The sequence below is a fragment of the Hemitrygon akajei genome, chromosome 11, assembly GCF_048418815.1.
Source record: "Hemitrygon akajei chromosome 11, sHemAka1.3, whole genome shotgun sequence".
NCBI lineage: Eukaryota > Metazoa > Chordata > Chondrichthyes > Myliobatiformes > Dasyatidae > Hemitrygon > Hemitrygon akajei.
Window position 1 is genome coordinate 44,470,786 of NC_133134.1, and position 19,120 is coordinate 44,489,905.

General features: G+C 38.8%; 1 protein-coding gene across 4 annotated transcripts in view; it reads left to right on the plus strand.

Annotated features, from left to right (window-relative positions):
• The window catches only part of LOC140735557 (kinesin-like protein KIF19), a 173,386-nt gene extending 168,775 nt beyond the window's left edge, over window positions 1-4,611 (plus strand). For all 4 annotated transcript variants that reach the window (XM_073060742.1, XM_073060743.1, XM_073060744.1 and 1 more), the window contains one exon: window positions 3,990-4,611. In XM_073060742.1, the coding sequence (XP_072916843.1) occupies window positions 3,990-4,108 (119 nt within the window). In that variant the 3' untranslated portion in view covers window positions 4,109-4,611. The remainder of the gene's footprint in view (window positions 1-3,989) is intronic.
• The last annotated feature ends 14,509 nt before the right edge of the window (window positions 4,612-19,120 follow it).

Below are 19,120 nucleotides of genomic sequence, written 5' to 3' on the forward strand. Positions count from 1 at the left end.
AATTATCTATCAAACCCTTGCACAATTTTAGTTCATCATTTTCCACTCTGGAGCAGAAGATCCCAACCTGTTCATTCTTCAGCAGTACGAAGAGTAATGAGTTGGAGTCTAAAGTCAGAATGACCTCTCTGGCAGTTAGCTTCCAAATCTTCAAGACAGGAGTCGACTCTGTAGCCCTTGAGCCTCCTCTGACATTCAACAAAATCAGGGCGAAGAATCTCTATCAAGTCCATCCATTTAATAATTCCCTCTGTGCTCAAATAGTTTTTCATCTCAGCCTTAAATATATTTATTAACCAAGTACCTACTGCACTGTGAGATGGAAAATTGCAAAGGTTCCGTTATCCCAGTCATCTTCAGTGGTTCCTGCTTATTTTGAGAATTGCATCTTTTAATTCCAGATAATGTCTCTCAGTCTCTACCTTGTCAGACTACTGAAAGTTATTACCTCTTATTCCCCTAACCATCAGAAACCATAGATCCATCCCACTGGCTTTCTTCTCACGGGGCAATTTTGTCCTGGAATTAGTCGAGCAAACCTTCATCCCACTTCTGTAGGGCAAATACAGCCTCCCTTAGGGAAGAAGACCAAAATTCTACAAAATGTTTCTACTATGAGCTTGCTTATGTGCAGATCTTGCATTTAAACTAACCTCTGCAGGAGTAAAGTGACAGCACAATGAGTCACATCTTCCTACTGATTCGTCCTAGCTTTTGCTGAGACCTTTCTCAGGATGTCTTGGTCCATGTGTGAAAAGCAGGGTTCCCATTTCTGTGTCTGTGAAACAGAATTATGGCTGAGACTGAAGCAGCTTAGCCATATCTCTATTTCTGTGTTTGTCTCTGGAGCTCTCCAAGCTGTGCAACAATGTGTCTGTCAGCACTCAGACTCAGGGATCAATTTGTTTTAACGTGATGTGAATTTGCCCTGTTGGTACTGGTGCATTGGATTCTAGAAATTATTCACAGGTTAAAGTGTGCTAATGAGTGAAAAATATTGGAACTAACACTCCTTATAAGCTTAAATCCTTGTATAAAGTGAACACACAGAAAATCGCTTAGTGATGACATCTGAGGCAAGGTATTGTGAGTCTCCAGAATAGCCTTACTGTAGGATCTGTTGTTAAGTGAGTGCTCTGGTGAAATGGAGACTGACTGGCTGGCTCCATTTTGTTTTACACTGAGGTTAATGTGTTGCCATTATATTTGCTGATATTTGATACCAAACAAAACACATTTTAATTTGTTTCTGATTACTCACAATAATTTGACTGAATAATGAATTTTAATTTGATTTTTTTTTGTATATGGCATCTGCAGACCTTTGTCAGGGTTTACTCATAAATATATGTCCACGCCACACAAGTTCAAACTTCTTCCCACATGAAGGAGTGCTGCAATTTCATTCCTGCAGTTAATGAGATCTTTGTGAGGCATCGGCACAGAATAACCTTTACAGCAGCCAAATGGCAACTGACAGCCATGAATCTTTTATAACCCCCAGAAGTTAGATTAATGTTTAGATTACAGCAGATTTAAATGTGAAATATTGATCAGATTAAACATAAAGCAAAGGAACTGGTACAGAAAGTGAAAGGCTGCGAATTGCTCACTGTTATTGATGAGCCTAGGCTGTTGCCTTATTCATTTTTATTACCCGAATTCTCGTTGAGTTTGAATCAATGCAGCAGAGGGTAACCACAGGTTAAATAGAAATAATTTATTCAGTCTTAGTGAATGGGGAGGGGGGGACAAAAACAGAATTTATGACTGAAATGTCCATAAGTTTGGCTTTCATTTTTTATTTGTAACAGTGGCTTGCCTGCTCTCCACTTGACATGTTAACATTTGAACAGTTTTATTTGGTAATTGCTTAGCCAAGTCGATGCAGCAGCCAGCTTCTGGGAGCCAAGGCTTACTGAGCTAACTCAAACCTCACCACAAGTATTCATGCTTTTCCTGTCCCATTTGGGACTACAGGCTCTGACAGCACAACAGTGCAGGAGTGTATTAGGGCCAGCTCCGCTCTCCAGAACTGTGTCTCATGCTGTTTATACCTGGAGCAGCATCAATGTTGAGAAGTCTTCTGCCTGACTCTAAACAGCATTCTGACTTAAAGGTGAAATGAGTCCAGTGGAGGGAAAGGTGTAACCAGAAAGGAATAAAGATGTTATTATATTTTTTGACTCCTATTCTCTTGTCATGTCCAAGCCTTAGTTAATATTTTTACTGCTTTATTTTGCTATTGATTCATAATGAAATTCCATTTAGAAAATTGCTCATTTAATAGTTTTTGATGGTACATTGATAAGGTAAGTTGCTATTCTAACAATGGATCTGGTATTTATTTAATGTATGAGAGATCTTTGTTAAATACCTGTAGAGTCTTCTGACAAACAAGAGACACCATGCAACATGTAAAAATATTAGAAAGACAGAGAATAGATCACTGAGTGATGCAGTGACCTGATATGCTTAAATGTAGGTTACATAGTGTTGCTATGGAATGAGATTTCTGCTACATCTTGAGGTAATAATAGACTTGAGGCTGAACACTTGTTTCTAGAAGAACACTAATTCTCTACCTATGCAAGCATCTAGTGAAGGGATATGTTGGCAATTCTTGCCCATATACCCTCTTGATATATAACACTTTAAAACTAGCTTATGAACTAGGGAAGTATGGGGGGTTGTGAGAGATATAATCTTTACACAAAGTGGTGGGTGCATGGAATGCATGTCAGGGGAGGTGGTAGAGGCAGGTACCATAGGGGGCATTTCTTAGATATATGCACATGGATCAAGCCCCATTTACCAATTATCCTTGGATTTCCTGATCTAACATGGTTTCCAACTAAGCAATGGCTCAACTTTAAAATTTTCAACCTGATTTCAATTTTCTTCATGGCCTCATTTGTCCCTGCAATCATCTCCAGCTCAGAATCCTAAAGAATCTGTGCTCCTCCAAATTTAGCTTTAGCATTAAATTTCCTTTGTTGGCTCAAACTCAGGAATTTCATCCCAATTCTCTCGGCTGTTATTTCTGTATTTCTTTTGGTTATCTGTGCCCAGGTATCCATTGTTTTATAGGTATGTTGAAATGTTTTGGCATCTTTAGTAACTTTTTTAAAAAACTTTTTTTATTGCGTTTTCAAGTAATTACAGAATAAAAGTATATGAAAAAAATGTATATTACCCATCCCCCCTCCCCTTAAACCCTCCCCCTAACATCCCTATATATAAAAAAAAGAAAAAAAAGAGTGAAGATTCTGAGCTGTCAGAACTATGCAGTGTTAATGAAATGCAAGTGTAAATGAATGGGATTCTGTTATTGCCTCCTTGTTTTCAATGAACTGGTTACATTTAGCGAGACACCGAACTTGAGATCTGTGAAACTTCCTAATTATCAAGTACTTGGCACAGCTAATCGACATTTAAAATTTAAAATGATATAGGCTGTAATTTAACCTGGGTGGTAGTGTTACTGTAACATGATAGCAGGGAGCTTTGCTTGTGCACCATTCCTGTTATTTAGTTTCATTGACTTCATTGGACCCAAGTATGAGGAGGAGTGTATGACAAGCAGCTGCAGCGTCACTGACCAACCATCAGGTATACTCTCCAATAATTAATAAAGTGCTTTCATACTTCATTAAAATGATTGGTCTGTTGATCATAAGACTATAAACTTTTTGTTTCTGAATTCATGCAGGGAAGAATTGTGTTTGATTCTGATGTCCATTCCTTTTCACGCACACCATGTTCAGAGAAGTCAGAAGCATTACTGTAGGTTCATACTTATAATATCCTCCTTACTAAGCCAACCAGGAAAAGGCATATTTACTCTTTTTAAAAAAGCCTGTTTTCACTCTAGTATATAACCCCCTTATTTAAAAAGAGCTAATACTGGGGTATTGCTTCAACTTTAGAAGTTATAATGAAGAAAGCAAGGGCACACTGTATAAATTAGACCTTTTCTACTATTACAGGACCAGGTTATGGTGCCAATACACAACACCTGCGAACACATCCTGGAAACTTTAAAAAAGGAAGTAATCTGCCTTCCAAGATGACAGATGCAAATTCGCGTAGCAGATCCAAAAAGTGATCGCAAGTAGGAAGCACATGTGCAATATAATGGCTGATTCGTGAAATAAGATGCAAGGATTCAGGAGAAACCTCAAACAAATTTAAACCAGGAATGTGACATCACCTGATCTTATGCTGAACTCCAAATGAATTAATTTGCTAGATTTTTTGATAAAAATATACTGTGATGTTAATTTTTGTATTTTTACAATCCATGGTGCAAATGAATTCATGTAGCATTACTGAAGTTGAGTGAGCTAGACAGTTGAAAAAGAATGCGAGCATGGATGGACTACAAGAAGAGCATGAATTCTAAACTGCTTATGGTGCAGTTCCTTTGAGAGCCATCAACCAATGTATGGATCTTTGGTACAGCAAGAACTGAATTAACTTTGTAGCCATTTGAGTCAAAAATGTCTTTGGCAGATATTAGGATTTACAAATATCTTGTAACAAAATTATAAACTACCTGTTATTTCAAGTTACAATTAGTTAAAGATTTTGAATAAAAAACTACCAAGAGCCTTTTTGTTCTGCTTCATAAAAATAAAAAGTGTTGGTATTTCCTATAGTGTCTTACATCAGACAAACAAATGGTGAGAGTTAATATTTATTTCACTTGAAATAGTTATGTGAATTGTATTCCAATCGATACAATTGATGATGCAAAACAGTGTATGAATAATAATTAATGATGGGAGAGTTGTGAAATAACAATATGATAACTGAAATAACAACTATGTGAAAACTCTGCACATACAACAAATGCATGGCCCATTTAAAAACAGATGCCACTAAAATTTACAGATTTATTGCCTAGGAATTGGATCAATTTGTGCATATTGGAGCTATTTGTGCAGATTTTCCACATGGTGATTATTTCCAGGTTGCTAAGCACCCATCAGGAAATTGGCCCAGACCCCACCATGCATGATTTAACGTCAGTTGTGCAGCTAATTATGTTATCACGTGTACTGTGGCCATCTTCTTAAATTGCTGAGCTATATTGGTTTTTAAAGATGAAGCCTATCACCTTCGTTTATTAATCACAAGAGAATTTGCAGCAAACCCCATAGCAGATTGATGGAGATGAGAATTAAAGTGTCTTTGATGTGACCTCTATTTTAACTACAGTATAATCTTCCCCCAGACTCAATTTTCCAATGGTAAGTGCAAAAAGACATACATCACTTTGCATTCCCATAATGACTCCAGCATCTCTATGCTGTGCCATTCATTACAGCCACTGCAATGTCTGCCAGAATCACTCTGTGTGGGACCTCTCATAGCTTGGGATTAGAGTAGGCAAGATGTGTGGACACACACGTGAGATACAGGGTGATGAATCTGGTAAACATTACAGTACCTTGTTTTGAATTCTTCACTCTTGGGCATTCTCTCACCTCTATCACAGTCCTTACTGTAGCTGGAAGGTACAATCGTAAGCGGAATTCATTACGATCTGACCATCTGCCAGCAACTAGCACTCCAGTGATATGACAGCTGCAACATCTTCATGCAACTTCTGACAGGAACTGAACATGATTCTAGCCTAAGTTTCCATAATGAGACTTTTAACATTCTTTTACCCCAACTAACAAATATTTTCAGGAGATCCAACTGGGCATCAGTGATATTCGCAGCATTTGTTAAGTGCATGAAAAGAGAGTGAATTCCAATTTCCAGGGATATAACATCCTGTGCTGTGGTACTGCTGGATGGTAAGCAGTTTAGTAAGTTGAAAGCATTATAAAAAATGTGATTTCTTTTTAATTGGCCAAGTTTCAATGCAGGGTTTTGCCACTTAAGCGAATAATCTCTTCAAAATGTTTTTATTTTATAACACCAATGACTGTTATGAGCGATCATTCTAAAAAGAGCACTTCCACAGAATTACCAGCAAGAAACACTTTGATATATTTTTGCTTTTCCAAAGAAGAGATAAAGAAAAAGCTTGGATCTCTTTAGTATCTTATGTCTCTCAAAAACAACTGCCAAGTTTTTGCTCATACTTTACTAAATGATCCATAAAATGCTTTGGATGAGTCATTAAACTTTTAGTTGGAAGCAAAAGGACTTGCAACTCCGTGCAAAGAGGAGAATGTAGATCAAGTTGATTTATTAGCCAATATTTATTCTTAATCAATATAATGCTAAAACCATGGTTTATCTGATCATTAGTTCATTTTTTGTGGATCTTTGCCATTCCCATATTGGCTTTCTTATTTCTTTTATTGCAAAAGTAAGCACATTTCATTTACAATTCTAACAGCTTTTAAGTGTTTTCTGAGGTCAGAAGAGGTGCTGTAAAAATTTATGTTTTATTTTATAAGCAATTTTTGATTTGATTTGATTTGATTTGGTCCCCAAAGGATAAAACACTTCATATATGGTCCAGTGAATATGACATTTCAGTGTGTTGGGTAATCACAGGGTGAATTTATATTCTGCTAATTCTATGGTGGAAAATTTATGGTACTCATCTCCCCTAGAGATGCTCCAACCACAATGGTGGTGCACACACAAAGTCTTTCTCCTCCAATATCAATCAATTCACAACAGTTTCATATACATTGCTCATTTTCAACTCATTGTTACTGCTAGAACCATCTGTCTCACCAAGTCATTGAAATAGTGTGCCAATGAAATATTTGTCTTGAAGCATTGTGGGTTGTAGGAAACATGATAGTTAGCTTGCAGGTAGTAATCTGCCAGAAGCAGTGAAAAAACCAATTGCTAGAGGAACATCGCAGGTCAGGCAGCATCTGTGGAGAGAAATGGACAGTCACTGTTTCAGGGTGAGACCCTTCAGATGGACTGAAAGATAGAGGGGAGATAGCCAGCAATACTGGGTATTGCACAGTACACCTCTACAGATGCTGCTTTCCTCTAGAATTGTCTTCTGTATTGCACTACATTTCAAAAATAATTTTACCAGTTTATACATGTTTAGGGACTTCCTTAGGTCAAGAGAGGTGATAGTATTCATTTTCAAACATTTTTGCAAAATAGCATAATTGAACAAATAGGATTTAAGATACAACATAATCTTAAGATAAATAAATCTTATTGCAAGATAATTTTTCTTTTACATTTTGCAATTCTATTTCCTCTGGCTGCATCACAGCCTAGTATGGAAAGACCAATGCCCTTGAACAGAAAATTCTACAGCAAGTAGTGGACATGGCCCAGTCCATCATGGGTAAAGCCCTTCCCACCAATGAGCACGCCTGCGTAAAATGCTGTTGCAGGAAAGTAGCATCCATTATCAGGGACTCCATCACCCAGTTATTGAAGCTGCCATTAGGAAGAAGGTGCAGAAGCCTCAGGGCCCACACCAGCAGGTTCAGGAAAAGCATTATCCCTCAACCATCAGGTTCTTGAGCCAAAGGGGATAACTTCACTCTACTTCACTTGCCTCATCATTGAAATGTTCCCACAACCAATGAATTCACTTTCAAAGACTCTTCATCTCATGTTCTTGCTGATTCATTTTATTATTTCTATTATGCATTTTGTACTTGCACTGTCTGTTGTCTTCTGCACTCTGGTTGAATGCCCAAGTTGGGTGGCCTTCCATTGATTCAGTTATGGTTATTATGCTATTTATTTATTGGGTACGCCTACAAGAAAATGAATCCTAGGGTTGTATATGGTGAGATGAATATATATTGATAATAAATTTACTTTGAACTTTGAAATTTCCTCCTCCTTTCTCTTATTCAGCATTTGACATCTTCCTCCTTTGTTCACATCTTGCATTAATTATTGCTACAGTACCTGTTCGAATCATTGCTATGGTTCTCATGGCTTGCTATAATATTCTTGTCTATCTCACCAGGCAGTAAATAAAACTGTTCCACTCTTTGCTCTCCATACTTCTCCTGGGAAGTGATCTCATTCTAATTTCTCTGATTACCACCTCTGCTGACCCTGCCTCATGATCAATAACCACCATCTGTCTTGTATGTCTCCCTGCTGTACATTCACTCAGCAGGGGCCCTGCCATTCATGATAATATTGGGATTCTAGCATTCAAAAAGGACAACTTTTTGATAACAGTTCCTGTCCCCTTATTGAAGCCAATCACATGTCAATCTCTTTACCAACAGCCTGATTCATATATTCTGGAAATAAGAGTGCCCTTTCTCCAAAAGAAGCCTTTCTCCTTATTCTATCAACATCCTCTCCTTCTTTGAGAATTTCACTTCCATGCATCATCCATGTCTCTTACTTATTGATTAATTGTACTCTCCCCCACCTTTAAAAGGAAAATGTCCTTTCACTCTCTCTATGGTATTACATCCATGCAACATCTCATACTTCTCATCTTGAGTAAGTTTAATACTCATCTCAGTCTGATATCACATCCCTCTCATCTTTCTTCATTTCCACTCTTCAAATAAAATCCCCTATTCCTAATCTCAGCCTTGCCTTCAACCATCATCTGCTAGTGATCATAGTACTTGGCCCGAGTAGAAGTTCAGGCATTAAATTTGAAGTCCAGTGTTCAAGTCCTTGATCAAGCTTAGAAATCCAAAGACCTAACTCTACATTTTACACGCCCTGATCAATCTGATCTCACTTAAGTTTTATCACATTCTTAATAACTTTATGAATGGCACAGCAGTTAGCACTGCTGCTTCACAACTCCAGGGACCTGGATTAAATCCTGATCTCGGGTGCGGGATGTGTGGCGTTTACATGTTCTCTTTGTGACCTCCTGGGTGTCTTTGTTAGTCCAGTAAAGCCAAATCAAATTATTAATGATGGCAATAATCAAAGCCCCCAGAATGGAGACACCACAGACGGTTATAAGTTTGAAGAGATAGCTGATAGTTTTGTTTTGATTCATGAAGAGTATAGACGGAAACTGTTCATATCGACAGAACCAGGGATGTAGGTCATTGCAAAAAGAACAAAAAGTGATATCAGGAAGTGGTTGTTTATAGCCAGAGTAGTTACGGTCTTGGATACACATCCAGAGGTAATAGTGGTGGCAACTGCAGTTATATGATCTGAAAAGAAAGAATCTTCATGGCTATGGGGAGAGGATGATGGAAATAGATCTAACTGTAATGTTCTTGCATAGAGATGATATGATGGATGGATGGCCTTCAGCTACATAACTAGTGAACAATCCTGTGAAAGAATGAAGTCAAGTGAGGCGATAGATAGATAGATCTGTGAATTTTAAAATTGAGACATTACTTAGCTGGGAACCTATCTGGATTAGTGAGCCTTGGGACGAAATTCTACACACTCGTAGCTCGATGTGCATTAATTCCATTAACATGATCATTTTGCATCTGTTAACTTCTCAGTGTTAGGAAATTACAGCTGGCATTTGCTTACTTCATAGTTTACCACCTCCTTCTGAAGCTTAGTACACTTTTTGAAGATACTTAATATGGCATTAAATTCTGGGTATGATTCACCCTGTCCCACTTCACACATATAACAGCATCACCTGGAGGTGGATTTTTATTTGCATTTTTTATTTTGCAGGCTGTGCTTCTTGTGCCAACTGCTACCCAATAGACTCTCAGCTCAGGCTGCCTTTTAAATTGAATTATTTATGTTGGCAGTGTATGAAAAGGATATTAAGTATATAATGTATGGCATGGTGGTTGAGTAAGTGAACCGACCCAGATGGAACCCAGCAAACGGAAGTGAGCAGATCCCCCTGGATCCTTATAAGGACATGAGATTATGACACCAAATCTCCAAAAAAAAAGACTTTGGTTAGTGACCTTTTTTTGAACTTGGGTTTGAGACTAATCCAGACTGAATGATAGATAGGCTTCCATCTCCAATAGTCCAGGATCTGTGGCCAGAAATACATTAGTTCCATCAGTTCCTAGAAATATGAGTTACTTTGATGTTAACTGAAACTGATTATGCATAAAGAAAATGTCATGTCACTGTTTTGTCAAGTATTTGATTAAGTTAAGTGATATAGTTTATCTGCGCTCTAAAAGTATCCGCCCAGTGCTGTTGTTACGTTGGACTCTAGGAGATATCTGGCCTATAAAGTTCATTTTTGTATGTCCAAAAAAAAAGCCAGTTCCTCTGCTGTGAAATTTGCCAGGGGAAGTTTGCATGCATTTACAAGAATCTTAGCAACTATTGGGACTGATGCTGTGGTTGGATTTTCCTTTGCTCTGGTCCCTTTTTTACAGCATAAACATGTCTACAATGAAATGAACATTAACACAATGTGCAAAATTCATCACTGGTGAAATTCTCATTCTCATCGATCTGAAGGACTATCTTATTCACTCACGGAACAACCATTTTGTATTAGCTCTATTCACATTGAAACAGCAGCATCTATTATCAAAGACCCCCACCATCCAGGCTAGGCCATCTTTTCACTACTACCATCAGGTAGGAGACCTTAGGTTCCACGTCACCAGGTTCAAAAACAGTTATTAGCCTACAAACCTCCTGAACCAGTGTGGATAATTTCATTTACCACTACTCTGAACGATTCTATGATCTCTGGACTCAGTTTCAAAGACGCTTTACAATGCATGTTCTCAGTATTATTGTTATTTGCATAGTCTTCTTTTGCATATTGGTATATGTCTTTGTCCATTTATGCATAGTTTTTTCATAAAATTCTATTGTATTTATTTTTTCCTGTAAATGCCAGAAGGAAAATGAATCTTAAGGTAGTATATGGTAACACAATGGATTCTCGTTTAATAGAGACACATCAAGACCAGACAACTTTGGCCCAATTAAGCAGCTGCCCCAATTAGCCAAAGTTTCAAAGAAGGTATAAAAATGACAAACTACTGTTTAACTGAGTAACAAATTGTGTATTTAACTGAAACACAGAACAAATTAGAACACTACCCAAACTACTATAATACTCTAAAAATGTTTATTAGTTCCTAATAGTTATTGACAGAGGAATTAAACGCATCAGTGGTGCTGTGTTCTTCTGATTAACTGTAAATGATTAAAATCAGTTTATACTCCTAGTGTAGATCATGGACTGCCTTCAAACAATGCTTTAGAAATATAGAAACGTAGAAAACCTACAGCACAATACAGGCCCTTCAGCCCATAAAACTGTGCTGAACATATCCTTACCTTAGAAATTACCGAGAGTTACCCATAGCCTTCTATTTTTCTGAACTCCATGTACCTGTCCAGGAGGCTCTTAAAAGATCCTATCATATCCTTCTCCACCACCGTCGCTGGCAGCCTATTCCACGCACTCAGCACTCTCTGCGTAAAAAACTTCTATGATTGCATGTTCTAAATCTTTATTTTCATTGTAATATTCAAGATGATTGTTGTTACTGTCAAATTCTTCATAGTTTCTAGTTTGTTGAAATTGTGAAATCATTTACTTTTCACTCCGGCTGTTTCTGGCATTTCCAACCCTGGAATGCATGAAACCGCAGTGAGCCAAACAGTTCTGAATTGTCTTACTACTTATTACTCGCCAACTATCAGTGACAAAAATTGCTGCGTTTTGAACACAAATACACACAACTAATGCTATTTTAAAACTGTTCACTCTAAGCACAAAGTAATGTCTAACAGCCAAAACAATGTGCGCATGACTGATGCTAATTAGAAACTGTTTGCAACAGCCTCCTGTCCCAATTAAGTGACCTAGTGTCCCAAATAAACAATCCAAACTGATGATAAATACAATTTCAAATACCTGATTTATCATTCTGAGGATAAAAACACTGAATAAATGTATCAAACTCTCAACTGTCTGAAAGTTTCTTTCTTACTAAGTTATACTTAATCAGATAAAGCACCAATCCAGTTTTAATCCAGTCTTGATTTGTCTTTTCCTTTATAAAGTTGTCCCAGATAAATGGATGATCTGATTGCTGATGACCAATTAACTGAAATCCACTGTACATAAGTACTTTGATAATAAATTTACTTTGAAGGTTTTAAGGGAATCCTTTGTTTATACCAAGGTCTGTGATCTCCTATGACCTTCTCCCTCTGGAAGTCATAGTCATGGTCACTTCCAGCTTCTCAGCCTCCAGGTCACTCTAGACTACTGTGATAATCCCTGGCAGCAATGGGAAGTCAAAGCTCCTTAATTAAGGAGAAGAGATTTTATCTACTTATCCTTCAGCCAATAGGAGCAGGTAGAACAGGAAAGGGCAGTTCCCTACTCTGAAGGCTTTCCCATAGTGCAAATATTCATAGACTGCTCTCACATCTTTAGAGTCCTCTCTGGCAGGAGCATCATGTGGTTATCTTGGGGAATTTCTATGGTTCTTTTGCATAAAGAACATGACTCCTGTAATTACCAGTCTTCAGTAGTTCCCTAAATCCATCAATCCCCTTAGGATATTATTCCTCCACCTCCTATCAGTCAAACATTCATTAATTTAGCAGCAACACACCTCTGTAACTGGAATGCTTGCGTGTCCCTCTGCAGATCTGCTGCAAAGATCATATCTATTGGGCTAAGTGCTGACAGCTGCAAGAGTTTGCAAGATATCGGGAGGGAACTTTGTGCTGAAATTGACATTTTCAAGGAAACCCAATGCTGCTGTGTGATCCTCACATTTGAAGTGATCTGACTTTATGTAGATTTAACAGCTTTAGGGTGACTCACATTGTCGTTTTATCACCATTTAACATTTCTAGCTCACTGTCTCCATTTCTCTCTCCACAGTTGCTAAGTATCTCCAGCATTTTCTGTTTTTGCTTAAGGTTACAACACCAAAGTTATTAAATTGCTGTGTTGCAGAAGTAAAACCAATTGTCAATGCAGAAATAGGGAAACTGAGGTTTAATTTTTACCTAACTCTAACTTAATCTTGTTCTGTTGGAGAAAGTAGTTCACAAGAAATAGAAAATTGAGTTCAAAAAGGGGATGTTTCCTATGAAGAATGCGAGATAAGCAATATATTATTAGAATGCTATTTGATTTTCTAACATCAAACAAGATTACTACATTAAATTAAATCCACTGATATTGTGTCCTACCAACCTTGTCTGAAGATTAAAAAATTGCTTATTTAGTCAATTGTAGCTCTGTATCACTTTTCCGGAGCCTTTCATAATTTACACTGAAAGGCAATGAAAATTAAGATTTGTTTATGCTTTGCAAATTTCAGTTTTTATTAAATGTGTGTTTGAACTTTACATTCATAACTTATAAATCTACTAGATTAAAGAAAGCACAATTCACATGACCAGTGTAAATGAATTTTAATAAAATTAAGCAACCGGGTTATTAAAGAAGGGTTGGTAGGTATCTGTGCAGTGGCCTCAGATAATTACTTAAATCCTAATTGGCATTAAGCAGGGAAGGGTTTTGTGTGCTCAAGGAGGGTGAAGTGAATGTACAGAAAGTTCCACGTTACTCCAAAGTCAATGTGATTTCAACTATGAAGGGCAAACAAAGCTGTAGATGCATTAAATGCACTTAAAGTAGCCTACCCATGATCCCCTTGTCAACTGACCTTTCCACCATTTATCATGGGCAAATTAGTGACAATGCGATTTCTCGCAGCATAAATTGACTAGTGTAGCTAAGTGACTAGAGTACTAAGGCAAGAAGAAATCAGTTAGAGATCTCTGACACTGAAGGTTATTTTATGTATGTTTAAAACGTTGAATAGGTTGGTACATGATGGTTGGCATTGATATGGCAGATGAAAGTGTCTGTTTCTCTTTGATTCTCTCGCCACAATGTGCCTCTTGATATCGTAACAGTGCCACTTGCAGATAGTATATCATATATTTTTATGCATTTCTTCTTTCCATAAGGCCATAAGATATAGAACAAAATTAGGTAATTCAGCCCATCTTTGATGCCTTTACTAATCAAGAACCTATGAACCTCTGCTTTAAATACACCCATTGATGGCCCCCAGAGTTGGCTGTGGCAAAGAATATCACAGATTCACCACCCTCTAGCTAAAGAAGTCTCTGATTTAAAGGGAAGTCCTTCTATTCTGAGGCAGTGCCCTCTGGTCCTAGACTCACACTAATGAAAACTTCCTCTCTATGTAGGCCTTACAATATTTGTTAGGTTTCAATGAGATCCCTGCCACCCCCTACCAATTCTTCTAAACTCTGGCAAGTACAGGCCCAGAGCCATCCGATGCTCCTCATATGTTAACCCTTTTATTCCCAGGATCATTCTGTATACCTCCTCTGGATGCTCTCCAATGACTTCACACTCTTTCTTAGATATGGGGTGCAAAACTACTAACAATACTCCGAGCGTGGTCCGACCAATGCCTATAAAGTCAAAAGATGAAATAATTGACTACTTCATTAAATTACAAAGTTCAACTAACAATGTTTCCAGCAACGAAACAAGAATCTTCCAAGGTGGTGTTGCGTTTAGAATAGAGGGACATCTCTTTAGAAGAGAGATGTGGAGGAATTTCTTTTGCCAGATGGTGGTGAATCTGTGGGGTTCATTGCCACAGATGGCTGTGGAGGCCAAGTCATTGGGTACATTTAAATCCAAGGTTGATAGGTTCTTGATTAGAAAGGGCATCAAAGGTTACAGGGAAAAGACAGGAGAATGGGGTTGCGGGGATAATAAATCAGCCACGGCGGAATAGCAGAACAGACTCGATGGTTGAATGGCCTTAATCTGCTCCTATATCTTATGGTCTTGTGCACTAAAGAGAGAATCTCCATTCTCCAGTGCTGCTTAAAACCTGTATGGTTACTATGTTTGCAACTTAGAAAGCTGGGTCTAATAGTTAATTGTGCTTTGGTAATAAAGTTGGTGTATTGTGAGTAACAAATATAATGTATGAAGTTTTGAATTTAAATCTGACTGTGATACAACCTAAAAATCTATGACAGAAAATAAGAGAGCAGTCGTAAATTAAAGTCACTATAATGAGGTGTTTGAACAGCCTGCAATTGTCAGTGTTCTTAATACTGTCTAAGCAGTACCTTTGGAATTGTTTATCATTGTTTGTCCATAATAGACAAACTGATTATTGTTTTGAAAGGCTGGCTGTGTTATAGGAGTCAAACTGGACATACTGGAGGTTGTAGTAGAACAAAGCACCCTCTGGAAAATCCTGGCAATTCCGAACAATGTTTCTCACCCTTTGCATGCCACTTTGGCTGAACAAAGGAGCACTTTCAGTAATAGACTAAGATAAATGCGCTGCTCCAAAGAACGCAATATGTGGCCATTCTTACCCTTAGCCATTAGGCTCTATACTAAGTCAAACTATAGATGGGCAAGTGATGACCCCCTCCTGTTCGACTGTTACTAATCTCTGTTTACCACACCCTGTTATCGTGCTACCATCACTTCTTATCTGAACAGTGTGAATGCGCACCCAGATGCTGCTGTTTCAATGTGAATAGAGTTAACACAACATGGTTGTTCTGTGAGTGTTTGCTGATTCATCACTATCTGTTATATGGCCCATAATATTGGTGTCATCGGCACATTCATGTATGTTGTTGGAGCTAAAGTTAGCCATGCAGTCATAGGTGTAAAGCAAGTAGAGCAGGGGGTTAAGCACACATTCCTGTGGTTCACCTGTGCTAATGGAGACTGTGGAGGAGATGTTTTTTTGCCAATCCGCACTGACTGGGGTCTACAAGTGAGGAAATCCAGGATCCAATTGCACAAGGGGTATTGAGGACCAGGTCTTAGAGTTTACTTATTAGTTCCGAGGGAAGTGCTGAGCTGTAATTGATAAGGAGCATTCTGATGTATGAATCCTTGCTGTCCAGATGTTCCAGGGTTGTGTGAAGAGACAATGAGACGGCATCTGTTGTGGACCTGATGCTTCAGTAGGCAAATTGGAGCGGATCCAAGTCACTACTCAGACAGGAGCTGATATAGTTCATCACTAACCTCTCAAAACACTTCATCACTGTAGACATAAGTGCCTCTGGGTGATAGTAATTGAGGCAGGTTACCACGTTCTTCTTGGGTACTGGTATGATTGAAGCCTGCTTGAAGCTGGTGGGTACCACACACTGCCGGAGCAAGAGGTTGTACATATCCGTGAACCAGCCAGTTGGTCAGCACAGGTCTTCAATACTTGGCCAGGTACTCCGTCTGGACCAGATGTTTTCCTTGGATTCACTCCCTAGAAGGCAGCCCTAATGTCATCTTCAAATACTGAGACCAAAGGGTCATCAGGAGACATGGTTCCTCCCTGTTCTGGTGGTCAAAGGAACATAGAAGGCATTGAGCTCATCTGGAAATGAAGCTCTGCTACCTCTGTGTCATGATGTTTAACCTTGCAGGTTATAGCATTCAACCCTGTCACAGCTGTTGAGCATCCCTCATTGGTTCCTGTCTAGTCCAGAATCTCCACTTTGCCCGTGAGATGGCTTTCCGGAGATCATACCTACATCACTTCTAGCATTTTTGATCTCCAGACCTCAATATCTCTGATCTGGTCCTCAGAAAATTCCGTATTTTTTGGTTCATCCAAGGTTTCTGATTGGGGTAAACCCTGAGTGATTTTGTGGGGGGCACACTCATCTACTGCTGTTTTAATGAAGTTAGTTATGATCCTATTTGTAGGAAGTATCTTGGTATTGAAGATGCATTATCTCTACTATGGTTTTGTGGTTTCTGGGGTGACTGAGAACAATGTGGAAACCACAGATGAGGCAGGGGATTCCTGAAAAGATAGCTTTTGAGACTGTTTGTTTCTTCTGCCACTTACATCAGGTCTCTGTGCATTCCTGATGCATGAACTGGAGGTTCCCTCTCCTGACTTGAATATTATTCCTTTACTTTGACCCTTATGGACCAGAGATTCACAAGGGTCTGTGAAGATATCGTACTTCATTGAAGGGACCTTGAATTTTTCCCACCATCCACCCAGTAGCAGTGACAGCTCAGAATAGCTTCAGAATGGCAGACTTGTTTGAGGCAGGCAGGTGTCATGGCCCGTCCAACGTAGATAACTGGGTGTAACTGAAAAGTCTGTGTTGGCAACACGAGAAACTACAAGTGCAACAAACGTTCTGCTGGAGCAGCAATGTGAGGCGAGCAGCATCAATGGGAGGGAGAGAATTGTTGATGTTTTGGCTGAAATCTTGCATCTGGACCTGATCCTGATGCAGGCTTTTGATGCAAAGTGTCAGCAGTTCCTTTCCCGCAGATGCTGCCCAACCCACTGAATTCCTCCAGCAAGTTGTTTATTGCTTCACTATTAAGGATGTTGGACTGGGAGTAACCTGGGGGATATCTTATCTAGCCCCGGGAACTTAACTACCCTAATATTTTTCAGCCCCTGTTTTAATCTCAACCCTCAACCTGCTTCAGAAAATTAGCCTACATCTGCAGTAATTGCTGCAGGTGTAGGTGACTTTGATTCTGGAATATTTTGTCCATATATTGAACAGTTTCCTGTTAATTCTAAAGATTAGCTCCACTCCAGAAGTTTACTAAATACCATGCGTGACATACAGTTGAGCTATGTTTCTGTAAATGTATTAAAACCTTTAAGCACAAATGGTGGCTGGAGCCAGGTCTGGGAGGTTGGGTGGTGCAGCCAGAGTTGGGAATGTGCAAACCAATAGCCATCTTGGCACGTTACCTGCATGTGTGAGATTTGATTGGCTGGCTATTCTAACACTAAGCCTGTTGCTGTCTCCTTATAACACACATAATTTCAAGTGTGGGATGCAGCATAAAGATTCAGGTTGGGAAGAAGAGGTGATCAGGGTACAGTTTCTGCCTCAGTATAGCAGTTTTGTAATTAATTTGCAGCAGAATTAGCCAAATTAGCAAGAGGATTTGGATAAGCAGAAGCACAACAATTGCCAGTTTTGTTAATTGTACTGCTTCTTGAATGTTGTTACATTTGTCATTATGCATATTGAAGCAGTAATTTGAACAATTTCAAGACCATTTAGGCCCCATCTTGTGATTCCAAAGCAGAAACTCTAACCCCAGTTGGAGTTAGAATATTACCTAGTTTTTCAATCCTCAGTTCCTGAGTCTAAGGCACAATTCTTAACAGGTGATTTTCAGCGAAGGCCAGCTAACTTGGCATCGACCGGGGATCATCACTGAACCATTCAAGTTTATAGGTTTCAGAATATAGTTAGCCACTGACCTGCTGAGGCGATACATTCTCAGGTTGTATCTTCTTGACAATTTTCTAAAAATCTATTCAACTTTTGTAAATATATTGTCAAAATACCTTTGTGACTTTTATAATGTGATGCAATATATAAGCATTTAAAAATATATTCATCATGATTCAATCTACCTGCCATTGCATCCAATATTATTCCTGCAGTGCTTGCTCTTGCCCACCTCTCTCTCTCTGCTTGTTACTTGAACATCCAGTGCTCTGCTCACAAATGCTCTTGGTAACTGCAGCCTCTTTTCCTTCACTCCACTTTTTTTCCCCCAAGATGACTACAATCCTTTTAGCATGACTAACTATAAAAATACATTTTCCATAATGTAACCTATGCCCCATTTTTCCTATTTCACCCTCTCTAAAAATCACGTTAGATTCCAATCTCAAATTCTTCTTAATCGACGCAACACTTCATTTCTCTTCTTATTCCCTAATGTTGTACTCCTCTGTAGTAATGTCCTAAAAATTCTACACTTTCTTCAGCAAAGATTTACTACTCTTCTCGCAAAACCATGCCTGAAACTCAATTTTCATTCTTTTCTGTTTAAATCTTGTGCCGTTCTCCAGCTTAAGTGGCAGGGATGTATCTATTCCTGGTATTCTTGGCAAGAGTAACCTCTGTATAGTCCTTGTAGAGGTGAAGTCCCACCTTGAAACTGCAGGCATCTGTCATCATGGGGTGTTGTATTACAGGATGGATTCCAAACACACCTGCAAGCAGAAAGCAATTATCCCTGGAGGGGCTGTAGACTTTAAGCTGTAGCACGATTTCTCAAGACCTCATGGCTCATCATCTTTCTCACACTGCTTCTGCCATCCAGCAAATGCCAATGGAAAGTTTAGACAAACATGCCAGAAAAGGCGCTAGAAATTACTGACAAATGAGGTGCAAACTCCTGCTAGGCAGTGGAAGCAGCATGCTT